The 21,200-nt window shown below is 54.0% G+C and overlaps 1 protein-coding gene across 1 annotated transcript in view; it reads right to left on the reverse strand.

Moving 5' to 3' along the window:
• The window catches only part of LOC127235630 (SCO-spondin), a 52,585-nt gene that overhangs the window by 10,749 nt on the left and 20,636 nt on the right, over positions 1-21,200 (reverse strand). The window contains exons 41-78 of the mRNA XM_051202979.1: positions 20,854-21,045; positions 20,635-20,762; positions 20,010-20,169; positions 19,723-19,931; positions 18,496-18,553; positions 16,863-17,033; positions 16,614-16,778; positions 15,618-15,797; positions 15,396-15,518; positions 15,181-15,310; positions 14,888-15,013; positions 14,644-14,735; positions 13,544-13,717; positions 13,133-13,297; positions 12,362-12,611; positions 11,152-11,198; positions 10,830-11,000; positions 10,395-10,526; positions 10,057-10,202; positions 9,275-9,369; positions 8,417-8,469; positions 8,044-8,247; positions 7,738-7,908; positions 7,548-7,627; positions 6,042-6,211; positions 5,478-5,524; positions 5,186-5,377; positions 4,905-5,075; positions 4,493-4,693; positions 4,136-4,232; positions 3,842-4,041; positions 3,364-3,530; positions 2,260-2,420; positions 1,899-2,122; positions 1,600-1,641; positions 1,306-1,461; positions 736-945; positions 405-572 (exon numbers count right to left, since the gene is read on the reverse strand). Of these exons, the coding sequence (XP_051058936.1) occupies positions 405-572; positions 736-945; positions 1,306-1,461; positions 1,600-1,641; positions 1,899-2,122; positions 2,260-2,420; positions 3,364-3,530; positions 3,842-4,041; positions 4,136-4,232; positions 4,493-4,693; positions 4,905-5,075; positions 5,186-5,377; positions 5,478-5,524; positions 6,042-6,211; positions 7,548-7,627; positions 7,738-7,908; positions 8,044-8,247; positions 8,417-8,469; positions 9,275-9,369; positions 10,057-10,202; positions 10,395-10,526; positions 10,830-11,000; positions 11,152-11,198; positions 12,362-12,611; positions 13,133-13,297; positions 13,544-13,717; positions 14,644-14,735; positions 14,888-15,013; positions 15,181-15,310; positions 15,396-15,518; positions 15,618-15,797; positions 16,614-16,778; positions 16,863-17,033; positions 18,496-18,553; positions 19,723-19,931; positions 20,010-20,169; positions 20,635-20,762; positions 20,854-21,045 (5,628 nt within the window). The remainder of the gene's footprint in view (positions 1-404; positions 573-735; positions 946-1,305; positions 1,462-1,599; positions 1,642-1,898; positions 2,123-2,259; positions 2,421-3,363; positions 3,531-3,841; positions 4,042-4,135; positions 4,233-4,492; positions 4,694-4,904; positions 5,076-5,185; positions 5,378-5,477; positions 5,525-6,041; positions 6,212-7,547; positions 7,628-7,737; positions 7,909-8,043; positions 8,248-8,416; positions 8,470-9,274; positions 9,370-10,056; positions 10,203-10,394; positions 10,527-10,829; positions 11,001-11,151; positions 11,199-12,361; positions 12,612-13,132; positions 13,298-13,543; positions 13,718-14,643; positions 14,736-14,887; positions 15,014-15,180; positions 15,311-15,395; positions 15,519-15,617; positions 15,798-16,613; positions 16,779-16,862; positions 17,034-18,495; positions 18,554-19,722; positions 19,932-20,009; positions 20,170-20,634; positions 20,763-20,853; positions 21,046-21,200) is intronic.

Raw genomic sequence — 21,200 nt, forward strand, 5'->3', positions numbered from 1 at the left:
TCCTGACAGATGAGTCTGGAATAGTCAAGACCCTTAGCCCTGGGAGAATTAGAAGGGAGGGCTGAAGCTAAGAAAGGGAGAAGAAAGGGCTCAGTTATAGTTCTCCAGAAGCTAAGAGGGCAGACAAAGCTGAGAAGCTGTCCCAGGCATGAGCCACGTAGGTGGCAAATCTTTGATTTTGGCCATGGCCACAAAGGACCCAGATACACATAGGAGGTCCCTGCCAAGTATCCAGATCCAGCCATCCCTTCTCTACACATCTTGGGTTTTCCTAAGTAGCCAGCCAAGTAGCAGACGGTCTCCTACATCCCATGGGTATAATGGGAAAGAAGTTAGAGGTGAGTGGAGAGAGCTTTGCAGAATTAAGCTCAGTAAGCAGGAAGTGGCTGTCACTAATGCAGTACCACATGGCATGGGGTTGCAGGACCGGACATGGTGCTTCTCCCCAACACAGGATGCTCCCCCATTCTTGGGTGGTGGGCTTGAGCAGCTTCTGCTTCTCAGGGATCGGCCCCCTCCACAGCTGCGATCACACCAGGACCAGGGACTCCAACGGGACCAGCCCCCAGACACTGTTAAGAGAATAGTTCCATCAGGGTTTGGCTCCTGTAGAGGATCCCACATATCCCATTAGCCAGGAGAGACAGGCATGATCAGGAGATGCAAGGCATCAGAGTCTCTCAGGGTTAGGGTCTGGGAGGAGCCCGAAGCTACTCTGTCCCCAGCTCCCCTCACCTGGACAGGCACGCAGGTTGCAGAAGCGGCGCTCCTGGTGTGCAGTCAGGATATCAGAGCACCAGTGTCCACCAGGCCCAGGGGGATTATACGCTCGTAGGCGACGCTGCTGGCCTACCCCACAGCTGCGGGAGCAAGGCTCCCATGGGGCCCAAGACGTCCAGGAACAGTTCCCTGACCCACACCCAGGGCCAGGACACAGGGCCAGAGCTGCAGAGCAAAAAAGATCTGGAACCAGCAGAACCTGCCCCAGGCTCTCTCCTTCCTGCCCCAGTTCAAGTTCAGACTTCCTCACCCAGCATGTGGGACAGCAATCCCTGACTCATGGGGCTGCTGAGTGATGGGGAACAACCTAACAAAGAGTGCTTTGCCCCCCCCCACACACACACGCATGAGGACCAAGGGGCCTTCTAGAACTTGTCAGGGCTCAGGGCTGATAAAGCAAACAGAGGCCTAGAGTCAGACACTGATCTGAGATTGGATTAGATCTAACTGATGTCCAGGTGTGGGTTTAGGTAAACTGGTTGAAGGCTGTGATTAGGGCCCTAAGGGTGAGACTCAGAATCATACCTGTACATGAGGGTAGGTTGCAAGGACGCTCCTGTAAGTAGTCCCCCCCTGTACAGTTGCCCAAGCAGAGGCGTGTGCGCCTGCGCCATGTTGGATGAACAGGGTCTGTGCAGCTGTGGGAACAGGGAGACCACGGCGACCATGGACCCCAGCCTCCTGTGGGAAGGAGGGGAAGAAGAAAGTCAGCCAGGGCTCCAGCCCATCTGGGAAGTAGGGATGGGGAGGGAAGAAGTCCAAGGCTCACTCTTCCCAAAGAAAGGCCATACTGGAGAGGTGCCAGGAGACTTGGGCTACCTGCAAGGCTTATCACTGGCTCCACCGTGGACCTTGCAATCCCTGTGTAAAAGGAGACCCTGTTCAGAAGTGTTTTGGTGCCTGCAGTGTACCCTACCAGCACCACACATACAGTGTAGAGCATCTGGCAAGATCTCCAGAAGTGCTGATTGCAGGCCCAAACAGAAGTCTAGAACTATTGGGTGAAAGGAAGGAAAATCCAGAGATACCAGCAGAGATAAACAGGTACAGAAGAGGACGAAGGCAGGCTGAGCCACGCTTGGCTGAGCAGGTGTCTGCTTAGCTTCTGTTTCCCTTACCAGGACATTCTGGGCTGAAACAGTACTCTAGGTCCTGAAGGGGCCCATGGCAACTTAGTCCACCAGAGACAAGTGTGGGATGCACACACTGGCGAGTTCGGGTGCGGGTACCCAACCCACCACAGGAGTGGGAACACGGGCTCCATATGCTCCATGAACTAAAGCTGCCATGGGCCCTGAAGCATTCCTCCACAGAACAAGACAGCTTCCCATGAACACAGGAGCTGGAGAAAGCACAGGCATGAGGGGTGGTAAAGTGGCCAGGAGACACAACCAGGCAAAGGGAGAGGACACAGCCCAGGCTCCCTGATAACTCTAGAAGCCCTCCATTAGCCCCTCCACACTTGGGAGGTACCCTTACCAATTTCCGCAGACTGTTTGAAGCATCTGGCCTGGGTGGAGCTCATTTCCAGGTCCAAGGAGCTGGCCCTCATCTCCCAGAAGGGCTTGGTAGGTCCTGGGGGCAGTGCTGACTACCCCAAGCTCCTGCAGCAGCAAGGCTGTCAGCACACAGGGGCATTCCTGGATGGGTGGACAAGAAGACAGTGAAATCTCCCAGCAAGCTTCCTACTGGGTACCTGTGCAGAGCCTCCAACAAGACTTGGGAAAGAGACGGGGGACCTGGGCCTCAGGAGGCATTTCCCGGGACACACAGGATTGAGAATGAGGCTGTGAACCTGGGCTGAGAGTCAGTCATATTTCTACAGAACAAGCAAGAATTGGCAGAGACTCTAAGGACAGGACTTGGTGAGGCAGATTAGAGGAGTCTGGACGCCTCAGTGTGAGTCCTGACCTTCCTTCACAAGGCTCAGTGTCATCACATCTTAGTCAAGAGAACAGGACCAGGAAACATCTCAGGTTCTGGCTGGCAGAGGCCACACAATTAGAAATGGAACCCCAAATATCTGGTGGGCTCAACAGAGCAGACGGAGTACCAGCCTGCCATCTGCCTCACAGCTGGAGACAGGGATGTGGGGCCAGGCAGAATGAGGGTGTGGGGGTCCTTTCCCCACAAAGGCAAGGCTAAGAAGAGAAACACAATGGTACAGCTCCTGAGATGTAGGATGGGGCTACTTGGCTGTGTGCCAAGGGTAGCTATGAGGACCCACAGGAAACTGCCCTTTACTGCTAGGAAGACTGAGTACTATACAGCCAGAGGAGCGCAGAGCAGCATGCAATCATGGTGGCCTCAAAAGTCTTGTAGGTGTCCTTGAACTGGGAGATCAGCTGGTAATGAATACAAGCTCAGATGCTGTCCCCAGAGAGCAGGTGACCCCTGGGAAGCTGCCTCACCTCCACTTCCCTTGCTGGGCCCCTAATTTGTCACCCTCCCAGGTCTGAGTGCTACTTAAGGTCACATGACAAAGGGGGCTGTCTAAGAGGCCAAACTCCTTGGGGCCAATGAGCTGTCAGACGCCAGGGACAGAGGGTGTAGCTTCAGGCTCCTGCCCAGCTGAGTTCTCACCTGCACACAGGCCAACTGATGCTGGAAGGTGCCCTCAGGACAGTGGCAACCCTCCTCACAGCTCTCAGAGAAGCAAGCCACCTGTTCCGTGATGTGAGCGCAAGAGAAGGGGCACCCCTCACTGGGCTGGCATGCACGGTATAGTCGGCCCACTGGGCAGCCTGTCTCTGAGACAACACTGGAATCAGTGTCCAATGTCCTCGCTGCCTACCTCTGTGCCCACTTCTGTGGCCTGAAAGTCACAGTGTCCAGCCCCTTGGCAGTGCCCCTTCCCCAAAGCTTCCCCTTAATCTGGCTGTTTCCACCTTTACTTGTTCATCACTAGCAAGGGATGAGTATGACGGCGGGCGGGGGCAGAGGGCATGGGGTGAGGGTGGGGGCAGAAAGGGAGGCATCTACAGACTCTCAGAGTCAGGATCAAGGGACCTGATAGGGCTCTAGACTAAGGGATTATTGGGCAGAGGTTGGCTGTGCTCACCTCTGCAGACCTGGGTATGACAAATTCGGCTCTGTCGACCTAGTCCAGGGCAGGGGGGTCGGGCACAGTGCCTAGAGCGTAGCTGCTCCCCTCCCCCACAGGAGACACTGCATTTCTCCCAGGGCCCCCAGGAGCTCCACATCCCAGGACCAGGGCAGCTGGGCACCTCATGGCACTGCAGGATGCCTGCCTTACAGGTGCTGCGGACAGGGAAAGGGGTTTCAGTTTCACACCTGGTCCATGTCCCCCAGGGCACCATTGCCCAGTTCCACAGCTCATCCCCCATCTGCTTACCAGCTGTCACAGGGTCCAGTTACCACCTCTCCAGGTTCCAGGCTCTCCCAGGAGCTGAGTGTGAACCCTACTGACCGGCTCTGGTTCTCAGGGATCCCTGAAGGCCACAAAATAAGGATGGAGACTAGATAGCACAGCAATTCACCTCTCCCCACATCCTGCACTCATCCCAATAGCACCCAGGTCCTGGAGGAAGAAGATGGAAGCTGCACTAGCCCAGGATGTGGGAAGTGCAGGGCTTCCAATTCCCAACCTATAGCCTGGGGCTGGGCCCCACAGATAGAGATGCAGAACCAGACAGAGTAGTACCCAGGGGGAGGGGATGGCAAGGTTAAGTGCAAGGGGGATACTACTGACCCATGGCTCTAGGCTGGAAGTGGCAGTGACAGTCAGCTGGGAGCACACAAAGTCCATCTTGGGAGAGCTGGCCTGGAGGACACCCGCAGCCAGACTGACAGCCCGCTGAGCCTGGTAGGCATACACTGCCAAGGGACAGGTCCTGGCAAGAGCGAGGACAGGACTGCCCACAGGGTAAGAGGTGCTGCCCCCCTCCACAGTCTAGGAAGAAAGTGAGAGAGTTAGTGTTAAGGAGCTACCCCAAGGGGTAAGAGCCTCTTGTTATACCCACATTGGTTGTGACCTGACACCTCACCCAGAAGAATGGGCAAGGAGCTTGAGGCTGCTCTTTGAACAGTTCTATGTGCAAACACGGTAGCCAGCACCAGCATTCCTCTAGGACTCTCCCTTGCCTCACCCCCAAAGCCTTCACCTGTGCACAGCGTGGAACTGTCTCGACATGGGCGACTCTGCTGGTGGCCCCCAGGGCAAGGCCTGCCTCCGTCAGAGGCAGGAGGATGACTGCACCTCCGGCTCCGAAGGGACTGTCCCAGGCATGCATCACAGGGAGACCATGGCCCCCAAAGACCCCAGGCTCCATCCCCTGCACCAAGGGGACAGAATCATCTGTTTTGGGAGGCCTTAAGTCATCAGGGTCAGCACATGTATTTGGGGCTTCTGGGCAGGGGCACAGGCCTCATGGGGATGTCACACCTGGGCATGCAGTGGAGTTAGGGCAGGCTTCTCTTTGCTGTTGCGTCCCTGTCTCCCCTGCCTCCTCAGGGCATGGAGCTCCCCCATGCTGGGGAGCTGGGCAGACACAGGCCCTGGAGCGGCTCCTTGTTTGGCCCCTGCAGGGCTGGGAGCACGCTGTCCACTCTGACCATAGGCACCAGCCTCCAGGCACTGTGAAGGGTAGGGTAGGCGCTGAAAGTAGCTGATGTAATCCTGAGACCACTCTCCTTACACCTCTACCCCTCCCCCAACCCTGTACATCAGCACATACCTTGGCAGGGCAGGTGTGTGCAGTTAAGCCTTCCCTCTATGCAGGTGCTGGGTGGGAGCAGAGCAAGGGGAAACGATGGCAGTTCAGAATGACTTATGTCCCACAAACTCATCTGCCTGCCTTTTCCTTCCTCTCCATCTTTGCAATTTCACGGTATAGTCTATGCCCTTTTTCCTCCTCTCATATGCTTCAGAAGCCTGTCTGTCCCATCAGCTAGCCTTCTTGGATAGCACAGCTGGTGTGCTGTACTGAGGAGTGACTGTAGATAACCTGCTGGTAAGTGAGGGCAGGGCAGGCAATGGGAACAAACACCCTCTCTGTTGCTTGTCCAGCCCAACTTCTCCCCTCTCAGGAATAAATACTCAGCCCTCAGCAGACACATGGAGCTGGCTGCCTCAGTTTCTCCTCTGGTTAGACAGGTGTCATGGGGCCCGTTGTGTCTCCTCCAGGGCTATCTAGTGTACTGCTGCCTGGACCCCTAGAGCTTAGATGCACAGGCACCCAGGCAAGCTTCTCTTGTCAGCATGCTGCCTCCTGCCCCAGCAATACAGCATGGCCCCTCACCAGTGGTTACAGCCATCAGGCCTTGTCAGCTGAGCGCCTGGATGGTGGTGCTTCCCCGTCAGCAGGTCCAAGCAGCTGCACTGACTGGGTGGCACGCAGATGGTTCCATCAGCACTCAGTACCTTGCCCAGAGGACAGTAGCAGCCCGGCTGGCAGTGCCACACACAGTGCTGGGGAGGCACAGAGTTTAGTCATCAGGACACAGGGCCTGACGTAGGGAATTAGGAGCCCAGAACAAGCTGGACGGGTAGAGGGTGGGTGTGGTGGTTAATCTGGATTTCTAACTTGATTGGATTTAGAATCACTGTGGAAACAAAAAGACACACCCTAAATGTGAGTGGTAGCAGTGGGGTACTGGGCTGAGTAAGACAACAGCAGCCAGCAGCCTGGGCACTCTGCTTCCTGACTGTGGAGGACCTGCTGCCTTGGGCTCTTGCCTCTATGACTTCCCCAAAGCAATGGGCTTCCCCTTCTAACCATGAACCCGAAAAAGTCCTTCCTTTCTCAAAAATGCTTTTGTCAGGGTATTTTATCTCTGCAAAGACAAGGAGCACCCTGAGAATGAAGGGTGCCCAGAGGGAGAGAAAAGTGTGAGCTTACAATTACTTTCTCTTTAAAGACCCATAAAGGGCAAGAAGGGAACCAGCACACCACTGAGTTCTGGCCACTGAGAAGGGGAGGGTGGGGAGCAGGCCTACAGATTAACCCCTCAACTCCCAAGGCATGTATCTGGAAGCTGGGGCCCTGCAAATGTGAAGCCCCAATTTTGGGGGAGGCTTGCACTGATGTTCTGGGAATTGAGGCATGCCCAGATCTCCTTAGCACTCAGGGAGCAGCTGCCTCAGGAAGCTGGCTGGGAAGGGAGGCTGTGTGGTCAACATTTGGAGACAGGCCTTGTCTATGATGACCTGCAGTGGCTGTGCCACTCTAGGAGAATTCTCTTGCACTCCTTTCTCCTCCCTTGCCTGTCTGAAGCCATCCCTGGCCTCCTGCTATCGATGATTCTCCATACTTAGGCCTCAAAGCATCACCTTATCATCTTCATCTTCAGAGCTATTATTGTGTCCATCTTTAATCCATGTCTGTCTTCCTCCCCCACAGAATGTGGGATCATGAATTCAGAGACCCTGACTGTGCTTGCCTCCATCTGTGTCTACAGTGTCTGCTTGGTGCTTGGAAAACACACGTGCGTGCGGGAGCGCGTGCGCACGCACACACACACACACACACACACACACACACACACACAAGCTCTGGAAGCCAAAATGTTTATGGCACTTAAGCTGATACAGTGGGATGACTTCTCCCTCCCACATGTTTGTGCTGTGTTTGCAATAGCATTTTAATTTAGAAACATTGGCTGTGCTGATGCCAAGGGCTGCTGGATAAGGCTGGCTCCCCTCACCAAGAGGGAGCAAGCTTGCACTGCTGTAAACTAAAACCCAGTGCCTCAGCCATCCCCATTAGGCTTTCTACCCAGCACCAGGCAAGGGAGCCTAGACTTACCACAAGGTCATCACAGGAGCGGGGACAGGGAGGGCCACAGGGGCTGTACTCTGCCCCTTCAATCATGCTGCAGTTGGTCACTGGAGGACAGGATGGGATGGGGTAGGCTGGAGCTGCTGGCCTGCCTTCTACAACTGCTTCTCAGCTTCTTATTCTTTGCTCCTGAGCCCACCCCATCCTCAGCAGATACCTGGGCATGGTTGACCCTGGCAGGCCTCCCCCTGGGCCTGAGGTCCTTCACAGAAATCCCCTAGGCCCTGGGGTGGTGGCTGGTCACAGGCTCGGGTCCGGCTCCGCAGGCCTCCTCCACAGCTCCGACTACAACCAGACCAGGGTCCCCAAGGACTCCAGCTCCCTGCTTCTGAGGGGAAAGCAGAGGAAGGAGTGGGAAAAGGTTTGAAGGTACTGGAGATAGCTGGTGCAAGGATGAGGTGGTACCCCAGAGATGGCCCCACTCAGAGCTTCAGGGCAAACATCAGTTTAAAGGGACACTTACGGTCACATCCTGGCAGGAGGCAAGGCTCTTCCTCAGCCTCAGAGCCTGGGCAGAAGTGTGTGGGGGCCAATGTGGGCAGGAGAGCCAGGTTGAAGGGTACCATACTGGGGGGCCTGGCACAGAAGCGGTGCCGGTGGCGTCGGGCAGGGCCGCAGGAGGCTGAACACATACTCCACGGGGTCCAGGGTGACCATGCAGGTTGGCCTTGGGGTGTACGGAGGAGAGAGAATGTGAGAAAAGAATGATCCAGTGTGGGAAGGCACCATAACCCCTTCTGCTTCAGCTCTTCTGAGGCCTGTCTCCTACCCCAGTGCAGACCATGGCTGCTGGGATGGGAAACAAGAGCATATGAGGAGTGAGAACCCTTTCTTACCTTCCTCACAAGGCCAGGAGCTGCAGTTGGTAATGAGCCCAGAGATACAGGAGCTGCAGGGAAAAAACAGAGGCTGGGATGCTCCCCAGGGCTACATGGTACCCACAGAGCCTTTGCTCAAACTCTGGTCCCCAGGACCTGCAAACATGACCATATTTGAAGATAGGATCCTTCCAGAGGTAACCAAGTTAGCAAGGTGATTTGTGTTCTTATAAGAAAGGGGCATTTGGATGCTGACACACACAGGTGGAAGATGATAGAAAGAGGAGAAGATAACCATCCACAAGCTAGAAAATGCCCAGTTGGTGCCAAAAAGGAGAGTTGGGACAAATGCTCCCTCAGTGCCTCAGAAACACCAGATTTGCCAACACCTTGATCTAGGACATACTGGCCATCAATTGTTGTTTTTCAAGGCCCCTACCTCCAGAACATGTGTGTGCTAGTGTGCATGTGTATGCATGTGTGTGTATGTGCATGTATTTGTGTAATGTGTGTAGGTATGAGCATAGATATAATATACTTTGTTATAACAATTATAAAAATTAACACAAGTTGGAAGAAAGAAGACAGGTGATTTTTTTTCATTACTAGGGATTTAATTCAGGGTCTTGCCAGGCAAACCTTCTACCACTAAGTATGTTCCCAGCCCCTGAAAGAAAACAGACAAGGATGGGTGGCTGGAGGGATGCAGATATAGATAGCAGGGCAGGTTGGTTGTGGCCAGGAGGCGGGGGAGGTGGTAGGCATCTCTTTGGCTAACTGCAGTCAATATGTCCTGGGGCTGAGGAAAGATACTGTACAATTGGTTCCCAGAAGAGTCACTGAAGAACGGGGTGAGAGGAGGTAGGAAGGGCTTACCAATTCTCACATGGATGAACCACTGCACTACCTGGGGGATGAAGGCGCCCCCTGTGGATGCAGGGGCAGTCCTGAGCAGGCACACACACATTGTTCTAGAATAGAAAACCCTTCATCAGCCTGCTCCAGCTTGCTCCAGTCAAAGCCAACCCTCAATTTCCTAGTCCATCTTAAGGGCTACCCAGAAGACTTCCACAGGGCTCTACCCAGGTCCCTCTCTCATTGGGCAAAAGCAGACCCTTATCTGTGGGTCATAGGGACATGAACTCTCCTTCAGGAAGAAAAAGACCCACTTCCACTGCAAGGCACTAGCCTGAATCGTTAAATGAATCAACTGTGTGAGATATATACTTTTCATATGAATATTGTGACTTATACAGCAGTGTAACACCCTCCAGCCTCACTCCTGCAACCAATTTCGTTAAGGAATGTAGCTGTGACTCTAGTCAGAACCAGTAGGTAACCTGAATATGTCTTACTGTCCACTCCACTAGCCTGATTACCCAGTCTAAGATGAGCACATAGTAGGTGCTCAGCACGTAGCTGGTGATGGATAAACAAGAGGACATGCATTTGAAGGAGTCAAATGTATAAAACCCTTTTGACTCACCACCACTTTCATAAGCAAGAGAACAGATACTGAGGTGTCTTTAACTCAGCAGTCTTTGTCTCCATCCCAAACCTTTGGCTCTGTCCTTGCCCAGGCCCCTGGCTATCTCTTTCCTACCAAACCAAAAGCAACAAGGCAGCCCCAACTGTGTCCAGGCAGCAGGCATACTCACTAGCAGGAACATTCCAGAAAGGCAGTAGCAGCCAGGTTGGCAAGTCTGATTGGTCTTTCTGTGGGTGCTGAGATGGGCACAGGAGGCTGGGCCCTGATCACAGTCGAGCCATTGTTGGCCCTTAGGACACACACCTGGCACTGGTCCTGTAGAGACATGTGACAGCGGACAGTGCCTACCCACTCAGCTTTCCCCTACCAGGGGGAAGCCATCAGTTCTGGGTATTGCCCAGGTTGCCATGGAGGCTGTTTTAAGGGACAGGGCTGCAAGAGCAGGGTGTGACAAGTGTCCTGCCTTGGTGGGAATGAGAACTAGAGTGTCCCCAAGGTATCCCTCACCTGCACAGGGCTGCAGGCTGCAGGTAGAGAACTCAATGGGGCTATAGGGACCACTGCCTTGAGTGCGGTTTCTGTAGCCACCACCACAGGGCACTGAGCACGAACTCCAAGAACTCCACTCTGCACCAGGGCCTATGGGTAGCAACCAGGTCACTAAAGATCTCACCTTCCATAACCAGCACACCCCTTCCCCCACCTATATCCCAAAACACCCCTTTCTTCTCTTCACCTACAGAATCATCTCCACCTTAGGAGACATGGCGCCTTCACAGAGGAAGTGGGCCGTCCTCTAAGAAGGGTCTCTCTTGGGGACCAGCTCTTTGTGGCATTCCTTAGGAAAGTCCCTTATATCTCTCATGGGGTCCTGCGGGGTACCTTGGTCTCTCTCTAGAAGGTTCTTTAATTGGGTCTTTGGCTCTAGGTCCCCATTCTTACCTTGGCATGGCCTCAAACTACAGAATTCAGCATCTATGTTGGGACCTTGGCACTCGGCACCCCCAAAGGCAGCTGGTGGTGCAGTGCCTGCTCTCAAGCGCCGTCGAATGCCCACATTACAGCTTTGGCTGCAAAGACTCCATGGGGTCCAGGAGCTCCAGCCACAGGCAACTGCGGGGGAGGGGGACAGATGTCTGGAACCAGGTCAAGTTGTCCTGGACCCTGACTTTCTTGGGATACCATCAGCACTCCCAGGAGGTTATCTCCAAAGCCCAAGGTCACCCATAGCCTCTGAGCACCAACCACCATGTGGACGGAGTACCTGGACAGAGCTCTGTGGTGCACACCATTTCTCCAGAGATACAGGTACTGCCAAGGGAAGGTCTAATGAGCCCCAGTCCAGCACTGGGTCGCTACTTCAAAGGACAGGGAGCCAGGCCAGCACACACAGCATGACGTGACCTCCCTCCCAAGCCCACCCTCACTGGGCTCCGTGACCCCCAGGTGAGATGCTGTTCCTTTGCCACAGTTTTATCAACAGATAGCTTTTGTAATTTCATGTGCTCGTATTAAACAACATCTGTACATGACTTTAAGTGACAGGGCTAGATAAAGGCCATTTAGGAAGAGCTAGAATTCTAGAAGTAGGTATATTCTGTGCCTTTCCATTTTTCTCCAATACATGTTTATTGGTCAAACACTGGAGATTCTAGAAAAATAATCTGTCAGAGGTATCATGAGAAAGGGGGGTGGGACACTAAAGAAGGGAACTGGGGGAGGCATCAGGAGATAAAAAGGAAGAGAAAAATGGAGAATGAAGAAATCTGAGGAAAGGGAAATGGGTGGGGGGGGGGGCAGAGGTATTTTAGAGCGCCCTCTGCTGGCAAAACCTGGTGTCAGCTTGGAGAATTGGCTACTCCCAAGAGTGGAGTCCAAGGGATCCCTTGTAGAGAATTACATTCAGGAAGGAGAAAAACCCTTTAGGAAGGGCTCATGAGGCCCCTAGCTGAGGAGCTATGACAACTGATGGGAGCTGGAAGATGGATATTGCCCTTGGTGTTTGGACCATTCTCCAGTGGATGGTTCCATATCAGTGAAATCTAGACAACAACATTAAGTTGGAAGGGGTTAGGGTTGATCTAGATGAAGTTAGAGAAAGGAGTGAAGATGAATAGGATAAAAATACATTATATGCATGTGTGAATTTGTCAAGGAATGAAAAAATATTTTTAAAAAGAAGCCTCTCCCCAGCCTATAGTTCCATTCTGCATAGCACCCCCACCTCTCTGAAACCCGTCTTCCCACAGTCAGAAGGGGTGAATATTCCTTGTAGACACCTGTGTTGTAGCCAGGCAGTGACACATTTGTTGCAGTTGTCTCAGGAGCCATGCCTGGCATGTGTGTCAGCACATGTACCCTTTGCCTAACACCTCCCCCCCCGCAAGGAATAAATATCCGTGTGGGTCCATTCCTGCCCATCTCGGGGCCATAGCTCCTCCCCTTGTCTCCCCCATCATCCACTGGCAACCTACCAGTTGTTGCAGTCCAGACGAGCTACTGCTCCTGGTTCATAGAGCTGCCCGTGCAGCTGGCAGGGGCACTGACTGCGGGGCAGGCAGCTAGCATTGTGCAGGAAGAGGCCAGGGGGGCAGTTGCAGCTAGGGGCACAGGAGCCAATGCACTCCACTCCAGGGTCCTGTGCCAGGCACAGCCGAGGACAGGAACCCCCCTCCTTGTGACACTGGTCTGTTGAGCGGAACACCATGTTCTCTGGGCACTGGGCTAGATGGGAAGACAAAAAGGACTGAGTCAGGAAAGGAGAGAATGGATGCTGACAAGGAGGAAAGCTTGGATGCAGTGATTGACAAGGAGAAGTGAAGAAGCCCCTCCCCTCCAGTCATCTCCCATTCCCTCCCCTTGCTCCATAGCTTGGCTTCCCTGGATATGAATGCTCTTGAGAACAAGAAGACACCAGTGTCTGGTTCAGGAGGAATGCCCAACAGATCAAGAAGTAAGGAAATAGACTCCTCTGGGCTGACACTGCTTCCCCTGATTTTGCCTATGAGTGGCTTGGCCTCCAAGGTCACATGTCCTTGCCAGGGACAAGTAAAGTGCCTGGCCCAGTATCTGGCTCCCAGCAAGTGGGAGGAGGAGAGGACTTGGAGAGATGCTGGAAATACTGAAGGCTCCCTAGCTGTAGGTGTGGCCTGTTCTGAAGCCAGAGGCCAGCTAAGCAAGAAGACTGGGAATGTCTATGCACAGGGTGGCCGAGGCCACCTGGAGAGTGTGGAGGGGTCTGGCACCTGTGCAGGGATGCATGTTGCAGTCTCTGGTCTGAGTGTGGGGTCCTGGGCACACAAGGTTCCCAGGAGCCAAGTTAGAGCAGCTGCGCCCACGACTCTGGATGCCACCATTACAGGAGGCTGAGCAGGTGGACCAGGAGGCCCATGGACCCCAGGCACTTGGCACTGTCAGGAAGAACAGAGGCCATGGTCATGGTGGCAAGATAAGGGCGGGGGGGCTTAGGGCAAACCCCAATAATGTTAACAATGTGTTGGTTTTTTAGGGAGACTTAGGGTGGGGTGGTGGCTTAAGGGTGTCCACCAGGTTTGTTCCTTTCCCTCCTTCCTGGGAGTGGGACCTGGTTGAGGGTTCATTCTCTTTTGTTCATTTTTCCATGGGTTCCCAGCCACACCAGGAAGATAGGGCTATACCTGAGCACACAGAGGGGCTGCAGGGCTCCTCCTGAGTGGCCTCTCCAGGGCAGAACATGTCCCTGGAGCTGTGGCACAGCCGAGTACGCTGCCGCCACCCAGGGTCCCCCCCAGGAACAAGGCAGCTCTGGGAGCAGGAGGACCAGGGAGTCCATGGTGTCCAACCTGGTATCTCTGGAAGGAAAGACAGTACAAGCCTATTGTATGGAGGCTCTGGCCAGGCTGGCAAAGGTTGGGAGGCAGGTCAGGTCTGAAAAACTAAGAGGCCATGAAGGGTAAGGGCTGCTCCTCTGATTCACTCTATCCTGCAGCTCTATTTCTCACCTTTACCTAAGGCAGAGCCTTTCATGAACCTGGCCAAGCTCATGCTCATGCTTGCTCATGGTTCAGCCAATAGCCTACCTATCCCCACAGTGCAACTCTTCTAGACTTTTCCATGTGGAAAACCTCAGTTTCCTGTGAGCTGAGATCACCATTCTCTTCCCGCTGACTCCAGGACCCACTCCTCAGCCTCCTCCTCTCATTCTCTGCCACCCATCGCTCATTCCGCCTCACACACCAACAGTGATTGGCTTGCACTGCAGTGACATCCCTTGACACCACATAACCTGAGGCAAAGGGACAAACAGGAGCCTTATCTTGCCTCTAAGTGTTCCTGTCTGTCCCTGTCACCCGAAGCACACAGCCAGGCCAGAACCCTCATTCTTCCTGCCTCTGCAGACACCTGTCCCACCTAAGCCAGCCTGCCTAGGTGCTCAGGATGTGTGCATGAGAGCCTCTCTCCCAAAACCACTAACCTAAACTGGTTCCAGGACCATAACTTGGATGTGAGGCCACGACTCACACTTCCTCTTTCTGGCTACCCCTCACCTTCCATGGTGCCCACTGCAGTTTCTGTTGCCATTGGGATCCAGGCAGGAGAAGGGACAAGGGGATACCAGCTTCCTCTGGCACAGCTTCATTCACTACCCATCCAAGGTACCAGGCAGACAGGGAATTGGGAAGAGGAAGGCGGTCCCCTGCCATACAGTACCTGTTCCACATCCGGTGTAGCAGACAGGGAATTGGGAAGAGGAAGGCGGTCCCCTGCCATAAAGTACCTGTTCCACATCCTGTGTAGCAGGCCTGCAGTTCCTGCCCGTCACCTTCACATGGGGCACCTCCAAAGGCCGCAGGAGGGTTGGAGGGGGACCTGAGGAGAGACTTGCCTAGGCATCTGCCTTCCTCTTTCACCACCACGCTGGTCTTCTTTACCCTTCTATCAAATCCCACTGCCCTCCCCACCAGGGTGGCCTGTCCCGATCCTTTCTCCACATCTCTCCCACCCTTGCCCCACCTCCACACCTGAACCTGGCCCTCACTCCAGAGCCACAGGAGTGATCACAAGGTGTCCAGGGGGACCAGGAAGACCAGCCACAGGGCTGGGAGCAGCCTCCTGGCTCACATAGCAGTACCCCTTTCTCGCATATGCTGTAGATAAGAGTAGAGCATCCATCAGCTATAGCAGGCTCTGGCCATAATCCTCCCTCCATTCAATACTGCCCTTCAATCAGCCCTCTCCCCGCAAGACCCAGCACCGTCACTCACCCCAGCACTTGCCCCTGAACTAGCACCACCCCTCAGCCCAGGGTCTTCACCATTGACTGCAGTTGTCCAGCAGGAAGGCCAATCCAGGCTCTCTCAGGTCTTGGCCCACCAGGCAGGGACATTCAGAGAGGGGCATGCAGCGAGAGTCCTGGAGGAAAAGCCCAGGAGGGCAGCGGCATCCTGGATGCAAGGAGAGGAAGTCACTTAGGGAGAGCTCTGGCCTTGGGTGGGCGACTCTTACTTGCACACTCCGGCTATTCCTCACCTTCCATACAGTAACCATTGCAGCTTCTGTTGGCCTCAGGGTCCAGGCAGGAGGGTGGACATGGGGGAACGAGCCCCTTCTGGCACAGCTCAGCATTCACGTGTACACGACCTGGCTCACAGTCTCAGGAGAGAAGAGTATAAGCAGGGCAGGCACTAGAAGGCCCAGAGACAAACCCTGGGGCTCCACTGTTGGAGGCCCCTCCAGGGGACCTCTCTTTACCTGTGTCACCCGGGCAAAGCTGCAAGCTGCAGGGTGCCATCTCATGAGAAGGCCCAGGGCAAGGAGCACCACCATTCTTGGGTGGGGGGTCCACACAGCTCCTCTGGCGACTCTGGTGGCCACCTCCACAGGAGACACTGCAGGGTTCCCATGGCCCCCACTCTGCCCATGCCCCAGCCACTGTAGAGGAAGAAGGGGGTCCACTAGAAAGACTCCAAGGGGACAGGCTATGTAGAGAGGGGATGGCCAAGCCAGGGCGCATCGCCCAGCCACTTGGGGGCCAGTGGCCTGGCAGACCAGGGCAGCACCCTAGTGTTCTCCCACTCTCTGTATTCTGGAAGGGCTGCCCAGAGGTGAGAGAACCAGGAAAAAGTCACCCAATGACTCCAAGCACAGAGTTCCAGCAACTGGCAAGGTTACAATGGCAGAACGCTGAAGTGGGGGTACATCTCATAGCAATGAGACAAGGAAGCTATCAATATCAAAGCCAGGGATGGGAATCTGATGTAGGATCTGGGGGAACCTGGTGTGTGGGGGGGAGATACCCTCTTAACAGCACACAGAGCAGGCTGGGGAGCCACTGTGTTAGAGTCACTGAACAAAAGGTCTACAAGGCCTTCATATTTGGAGCCAGGGACAAGTGGTACAGCCAACTGTCACTTAAAATATCCTCTTCTGTTGTCTTTCTTCATCCTCACACATCGAAACATGGGTGGAAGGAGGGAGGAATGATTGTTACCAGCTTACAGTAAGAGAACCCTGAATGAAGGGGTTATCCCAATCTACCTAAGCAGGCAAGAAAGGGTAGGGCCAGGAGAGTGAGTTACTGCCTGACAACCTTTTGAAGGCTGTGATTACATGGATGTCACTGTGCTGGTGTCCCCAAAACAGGTTCCCAGAGAGAGCAGGGCATTGGCGAGGGTCTCTGATGTGAACCAACCCAGGTCTCCCACAGCAAAGGGTCAATCTCTCTTTCTTTCTGAGGTGCTAGGCTACCTGGGCAGGCTTGCACGAAGCAAGGCTGGCTACGGAGCCGGTCCAACGGACAGCCGCCTCCAGGCAAGGGAGGTCTCAGCAGTTCCCGGCGTTGGAAGATAAGGCCCAAGCCACAGCTGTGGCTGCAGTCACTCCACACAGACCATGGTGCCAACACACAGTCCACTGCAGGGGAAAGTACACCAGAGCTTAGAAGGGGGCTCGTTCAGGAACAGGACCCTTAGGACTATACCTCAAACCAGCACATACCACAGTTGTCTTCATCAGAGCCATCCTGGCAGTTCAGCTGAAGGTCACAGCGCTGCTCACGAGGTAGACACTCCCCACTGCCACAGCTCAGCTGACTTGGGGAGCAGAGGATCGTTGAGGCTGGCAACCCAGGGAGGGCAGTGGTAGGTATGGTGAAAGGACCAGGACTTGCTGCCAATTCATAATTTCAGGAGAAAGAAGGGAGCCACATCAATGATTTTTGGCTGGATGAGAAAATGAGTTCCTTGAACTTCAGGCCAAAATCAGGACAGTTTGCTGAGCAGGGGCTCCGGTCTTTCCACCTTCCCAGTGCCTCTGGCAGCCTCCACCCGGGGTGAGGTCCACATAAGCCAACACAGTGGCTCCCCAGCCACTGTGTGCTGCTGAGAGGGTACCCCCTACACACACACACACACACACACACACACACACACACACACACACTTGCGCGTGCGCATGCCAGGCTCCCCCAGCTCTATATCAGGTTCCCCAGTTTTTCTGATTGGTTAACACTTGCTCTTCTGATTGGTGGACTAGACTTTGATCAAAATGATCTACCTCAGGTCAGATCAAAATAAAAGGAGGTCTCTACTGCCTGAGAAGCATGAGAAGAGAGGGTCAAGGGAAAGTAGAAAAATCCTGGTCTGATCTAATACTATATTCTAGTTGCAAAAGGACACAGCAACTTCCTAATACAAGTTCACTGTAAAACACGATGTTTAGAGGAGAGAACTGGAGTCATTTAAACACGACAGCAGAAGGAACAAGAAGGGCTGAGATTCAGGATGAAGACATTGCTACTGGTGTGAAGAAACACTAGTTTTTGAGCTTCCTGACAGTTGGTAGTGAAAAGGAGAGTCAGACACTCATTTTCTGCCAAAACATTCATCTTCAAAGACAGCCTTTTTGGAACCAGACTTAGAATAAGTCTAGGATTCATCCCATGAGTCCACATGTTGCAGATGTGATTTTTCACAAAAGACAGAGACATGGTTCAGACAGACTGTTGGAGTAGAGCTTCCTACACCATAGGTAAAGAAGCTGAGGCACTGGGTTGGCATGGTGTGTCCAGTATCTCTTAGGTTAGAGTCAGTACAAGTCTGCTGCTCCAGTGGTCCACGCCTATCCTACCCTACATAGGGGACCATGGTACAGGTGATCAGTAGCCATGGGGAAGCTGGCACATGCCTTTTCCTGCTTAGGAGTATCCTAAGTTGGGAATCCTGCACTCTCATGTCTGCTTAGGGCACTTGCTGCCAACAAACACTTTAGAAAAATGCCTAGCATCATAGCTAGGTGAGCAGAGAGACAAAGATGGGGCCAGGTGGTTTCTCAACTCCCTCAAGGAGACTGGTCTAGGGTCTGGGGGCTGCAGTCACATTGCAGGACAACTGCATGGCTCTAAGAACTATCTTTCTCCCCTCAGACCTCACATCTTGGATCTAGTAGGCTGAGAAGGTTGGGACCTGGCCACACACCTGGTGATCAGCATCTCTTGACCCCACAGCTCTCTTTGGGGAAGACAGAGGATAGGGGGATTTCAGCCTCTGGGATGACACTGCCCCTTTCTCTAGAAGGGCAGGTGATGACAAGGGCAAGGCTTTGGGGAGGGTATTAAAATCTGTGCACACACCTGCAGTAGGCACAGATGGTTCCTGCTTGGGCTGCTGGTGTTCCACGTCTGCCAGACCCTACAGAGGGAGAGAGCTCAGCAACCCTGCTCAGGCCTCCAGGGGAGCTCCACATGCCTCCCATCTCCAGCAATCCACAGATGCCCCCTTCCCACATCTATATGTTTACAGAAGCCCAGAGCTGAGGACAGAGATGACGCTCCTGAAAGGTAAATAGGCTGGATACCCCAAGGTACTGGCCCACAGAACTCATGACTAAGCTAACCTACCCTGCAAGGTGGATGAGCTCAGCACTCAGGCACTATCTCACACCCTCATTGGCCTACCTGTGCAGCCCCTACATCAGCTCTTTCCCCCAAAGCCCTAGGCCTTCCTAATACCCTGAGCAGGTATTAGGAAGTGTCCTGCCCTCTCTGTGTCACAGATACGCCCATCCTTCAAGCTTTGTCTCAGATTCCTTTGGGGACCCCAGGCATAGTTTCTAAAAGCAAGTGTCCCGGTGCCTCCTCACCCATGACATAGAGCTCTTGCCACCCAGACTGCACAATATCAGTGCCCTGCCCTGTACATCTCCACACCACTCTGTCCCTCTAGCATTCAGCATCATAACTGGCACCAAGGTGGATCTCACATAGCTCAGGACTGAAGGCCTAACAGAATCACACCAGGAAACACAAGTTGGGGGAAAAGCCACTGAATGTATGGAGCGGGAGGATAATTCAGGTGCAGACAGTACAGTGGTGGGGTGCTGAAGCACAGATCCTCACTCACCTCCCTGGGCTGGGATGGAAATGTTCCAGGATGAGTAGAGGAGAGAGCTGGGGTCCTAGCTGTGGAATGGACTCTGGGAAGAAAGACCACCAGGAAGGTTCCAGAGAATCTCCCAGTCCTGGAGCCCAACCATCGTGAAGGGACCAGATTAGGGCATTCAAGAGGGACACTGCCCACTAAGACTGGACAAAGGTGAGCTCTAACAGTGGTCTCGGCTTGATTATGTCATGGTCACTGGAGGGCAGATAAAGCCCTCCCATTTCTAACCCACAGAACGAGGTAAAAAACGGAGTCTCCCATCTATCATGCTGGGGAAGGTGCACTTGGCTCAGGTGCCATCCTTTGAGAGTTAAACACCAGATATCGGGAGAATGAACAGAACCCAAGATTTTCGCGGCAGGTAAGGGCTCTGGAGGTCCCAGCTGACTCCTCAGCATGCATGGTTTGTGAAGGCAAACCAGGCCTCCTCCATACTCCTTCCCCATGCAGGTTCCACCCAAGGCCAGGCCATACCTGCTGGTGGTATCTGCACGAAGGGGCCTACAGTCCTCCTCATCAGAGCCATCCTTGCAGTCCTCAGCACCATCACATGACCCTCCCTTTGGGACACATTCACCACTGGCGCAGCGGTGTCTGTTCTCTGGACATGGGGGTACCAGTGGGGATACTGTGGAGGATATGTTACTAGGACTTCTGACATCACACTACCCACTCTTGTCCCTCCAGCTCCCAAGCTGGCCTGTACCTGGCTTACAGCCCAGTAGCTCCACCCATAGGAAGGTATTGTGCTGGATGTTGTCGTTGTGGCTGCCGCCATGTGGCCACACTCTGACATACCTCGCCTGCACCATCTGGTCGAATGTCCATACCTCAGGGGCCATATAGTTAGGGCCCCGGGGAGAAAGCTGTGGGAGATATTACATGTTGCCCAAGTCCCACCTCATGCTCAAGCTGCCACTGCAACTCTGCTTTGGTGCTCTTTAAGAAAGTAAGAGTGAACCCCTTTGTGGACTGAGCCCTATGGCTGCAAGGGGTCTGTCTCCTTGGGGAGGATGCCAACCCCTACAGGAAGTGTACTGTGCCTAGGCTGCTCCACAGAGGCCTGCACCTCTGAGGGCCTCTGTGAACTGGATATGTTATGTGTTACTGTCCTGCTCCTTCACAAGTTTTTAGAGGGTCATATGTGCAGACTCTAAGCCACATCCATGTTTTCAGATGTCCCTGGACTCTAAGCCCCACAGAACATAGTCCCTGCTAGCAGGTGTTTCATAGCTGTCTAATGCAATGACTGTCCCTTGGGGATAAGGGCTGTGGTATCCACAAATGGGTTTCTTGGGTCACTTGCCCCAGGGGACTGGAATTCTCAGTACCGTGGGTGGGGGCAGGGTATTCGGCAGGGAGTTGAGATAGTCATGCCACTGTAGACCATCACTGCTGAACTGGAGTGACAAGCTTGTGACATAAGCAGCAGAAGAGCCAACTCCCTGCACCATGATGCCTGAGGAGGGACCAGGGCAGGGCAAAGGTCAGCAACACTGAGACAGCCACTCCATCGCCCATCTCCTAGCCTGTGCCCTCCCCTCACTGACCAGTTAGGTTCCAAGGCTGCAGCAGGTCCAGCTGCAGGTAGAGTGGCTGGGTGTGCCACTTGGCATAAGCATCCTCTCTAGGGCCAGGCCCTGTGGTGGGAGCCCCCATGGCAGCCCAGGTGGGCGGTTCCAGGTGCTGAGATGATGCCCACATGGGCAGTTGGGCCAGGCCCAGGGGAGAATAGCAGGCATCTGGGTGCAGAAGAGAGAGACAGGCTGGAGTAGGGCAGAACAAAGGGTGGCAGGAACAATTAGGGAGCCTCAAGGGGAGCTGACCATATTGATGACAAAAAAATGAAGCAAGGAAGCAGATTTGGGGAATGCAACTTGGGATGTGTGATTCCACC

The sequence above is a fragment of the Phodopus roborovskii genome, unplaced genomic scaffold (assembly GCF_943737965.1).
Source record: "Phodopus roborovskii unplaced genomic scaffold, PHOROB, whole genome shotgun sequence".
NCBI classification, from domain to species: Eukaryota; Metazoa; Chordata; class Mammalia; order Rodentia; family Cricetidae; genus Phodopus; species Phodopus roborovskii.